General features: G+C 25.8%; 1 protein-coding gene across 1 annotated transcript in view; it reads right to left on the bottom strand.

Annotated features, from left to right (window-relative positions):
• Nucleotides 1-2,500, bottom strand: part of LOC122242582 (vezatin) — a 30,506-nt gene that overhangs the window by 10,153 nt on the left and 17,853 nt on the right. The window contains exons 5-6 of the mRNA XM_086538205.1: nt 1,819-2,067; nt 371-608 (exon numbers count right to left, since the gene is read on the bottom strand). Of these exons, the coding sequence (XP_086394331.1) occupies nt 371-608; nt 1,819-2,067 (487 nt within the window). The remainder of the gene's footprint in view (nt 1-370; nt 609-1,818; nt 2,068-2,500) is intronic.

Genomic DNA, 2,500 nt, shown 5'->3' with positions numbered 1-2,500 from the left:
ATATATGTATATTATATATATATATATATATATATATTTATATATATATATATATATAATATATATATATATATATGTTATATATATATACATATACACATACATCAACATATACATAAACATATACATACACATACACATACACATACACACACATATATGTATATGTATATGTATATGTATATGTATATGTAAATGTATATATACATATATGTATATGTATATATACATATATGTATATGTATATATCGCAGTCATGCTCCTTTGCTTTAAAGTAAAACTTTTGCTGTGCTGACCAGGTGGCACTAATATCAATCTTGTGGCAAAAACAAACAAATATACTCCCCATTTACGCATAGTTAAAACCTACCTTAAGATGCTTTAAATGGTCTTTTGGATTTTCGTAGGTCTTTATGTCCAACCTTTCTTGGTCATGGAAGAGTCCCACCAAACAGGGGTAATTCTTTGCACTTGGTGCTAGCTGTGTGTGAATTTCATAAAGCAGTCTTGATATAGTTCTCAACATGAAGTCGAGGGTATAACGTAAGGTGGTGCAAGGCGGAGATTCATTTCCCTCATAATCTATGAATAATCTTGATCCTTGAGCCCTTTGGAAGATGAATAACAATTAGAACATTTTTGTTTAAGTGTAAAAATTCTTATAAATCACTGTATTTGTAAACAAATTCTTTAATGTTAATAGTATAAAAAAGTTAATTTTAGAAAGTACACCTATCATCTTGAGGAAAAAGGAGATACCAGAATCACAAAACTTCACTTATAGGTACTGAATTACAGATTTTAGGTCGCTCAAAATATAAACCCTGGCTGTTTATACGACCAGATAATATAGCTAAACTGAAAATATGTTTCAAGGTCCTGCAAGAAATTGTTCATAATGATTTTGTTTATTACAAGGCAACTCAAAATAAACAATCACTTATCAATTCTTCACATATTTACTCTGACTGAATGGCTAATCACTGACTCTTAGGAAGCAACAATGACAGGCAGGCAAAAAGAAATGTTTGCTTTGCCATTTCATTCCCTGTAATATTCATGCATTTTATATTTGCAGATTAAACTCAAGATGCAAATTATATATATGTGTATATATATGTATATATATCTATAATAATATATTTATATATAATATATCTATGTATATAATATATTAGTGAGAAATATTTATATATATATATATTTATTTATATATTATAATATTTCTTATATATATATATATATAGTATATAATATTTGTATATATTTATATATATCTAATATATATATATATATATATATTGATATATATCTACATATATATAAATATTATATATATATATATATATATAATTTAATATAGATTGATAAGATATATAATATATATAATTATATATTTTTTAGAAACTATTTTAGATATATTATTATATATATTAGTTATATATATACGAAACATACATATTATGTTATACATACACACACACACAGCACACACACACACATCACTCACACCAACACACACTAACACACACTTCAACATGTAATAACACATACATATTATCAATGCATTATATGCATATATATATATATCAATATATATATTATATATTATAATATATATATATATATATATAAATATATATGATGCATATATATATATGTATTATATATATATATGTATGTATATGGTATAATGGTTATATATGTTATAATGTAATATTGTTAATATTTATTGATATATATATATATATATATATATATATATATATATATATATATATATATATAAATTTTCACAGAAAAAATGGCCATTCTTACAGCACAAATCCTCGAGATATGAGGTCCACTTCTTGTAACAGCCGTAGAGATTTGGAGGATGTCTGCAAAGCTTCCTGTAGTACTGCAACCAAGTCTTTTAACCTATCTGTTCTGGTGCATATCTCAAAAAGAGATTGCCTGTAATGTAATATATCAAAATCGTTATACAGGCAACAAAATAATGAAAATAAAAACATTAATATCCTCAAGACAGCTTTGCTTATGTTTACTTTACAAAGAATCAGCTTACTTCACAATGTATAATGCTGGAAACTGGTGACTAAATATTTCTCTTATTAGACTCTTTATTTTGTCTTGCTTTATTTATCTAAGTGATGACCTACTTGGTGTCCTTAAAATAGCTTTCTAAACCATCACAAATTATCACGAACTAAGATTAAATTAGCTCCTACATTTGGACACTTTTCTTTTCAAAAGTTGTGATATCACCACATGAAATACCATATATATATGTAGGTACCTGTTCCTCTTCTTCCGTCATCACCATTCTATTATGAACCATTGATCCTTAGAATCCATGCGCACCTTCCACTTTTGTTTTGTTATATGTGTATATATTTTTTTCACACACAGATGGCTAGTGCTTAGTTACTAAGGAGTTAATTACTAGACCCACCTAACCTAACCTATTTACCCTATTCCTTATCTATTGTGAATATAG

Source organism: Penaeus japonicus, unplaced genomic scaffold (genome assembly GCF_977035675.1).
Source record: "Penaeus japonicus unplaced genomic scaffold, GWHDUDI00000001_assembly GWHDUDI00000007, whole genome shotgun sequence".
Lineage (NCBI taxonomy): Eukaryota > Metazoa > Arthropoda > Malacostraca > Decapoda > Penaeidae > Penaeus > Penaeus japonicus.
The sequence above is the reverse complement of the archived record's forward strand: the minus strand, read 5'-3'. Positions and strand labels throughout refer to the sequence as shown.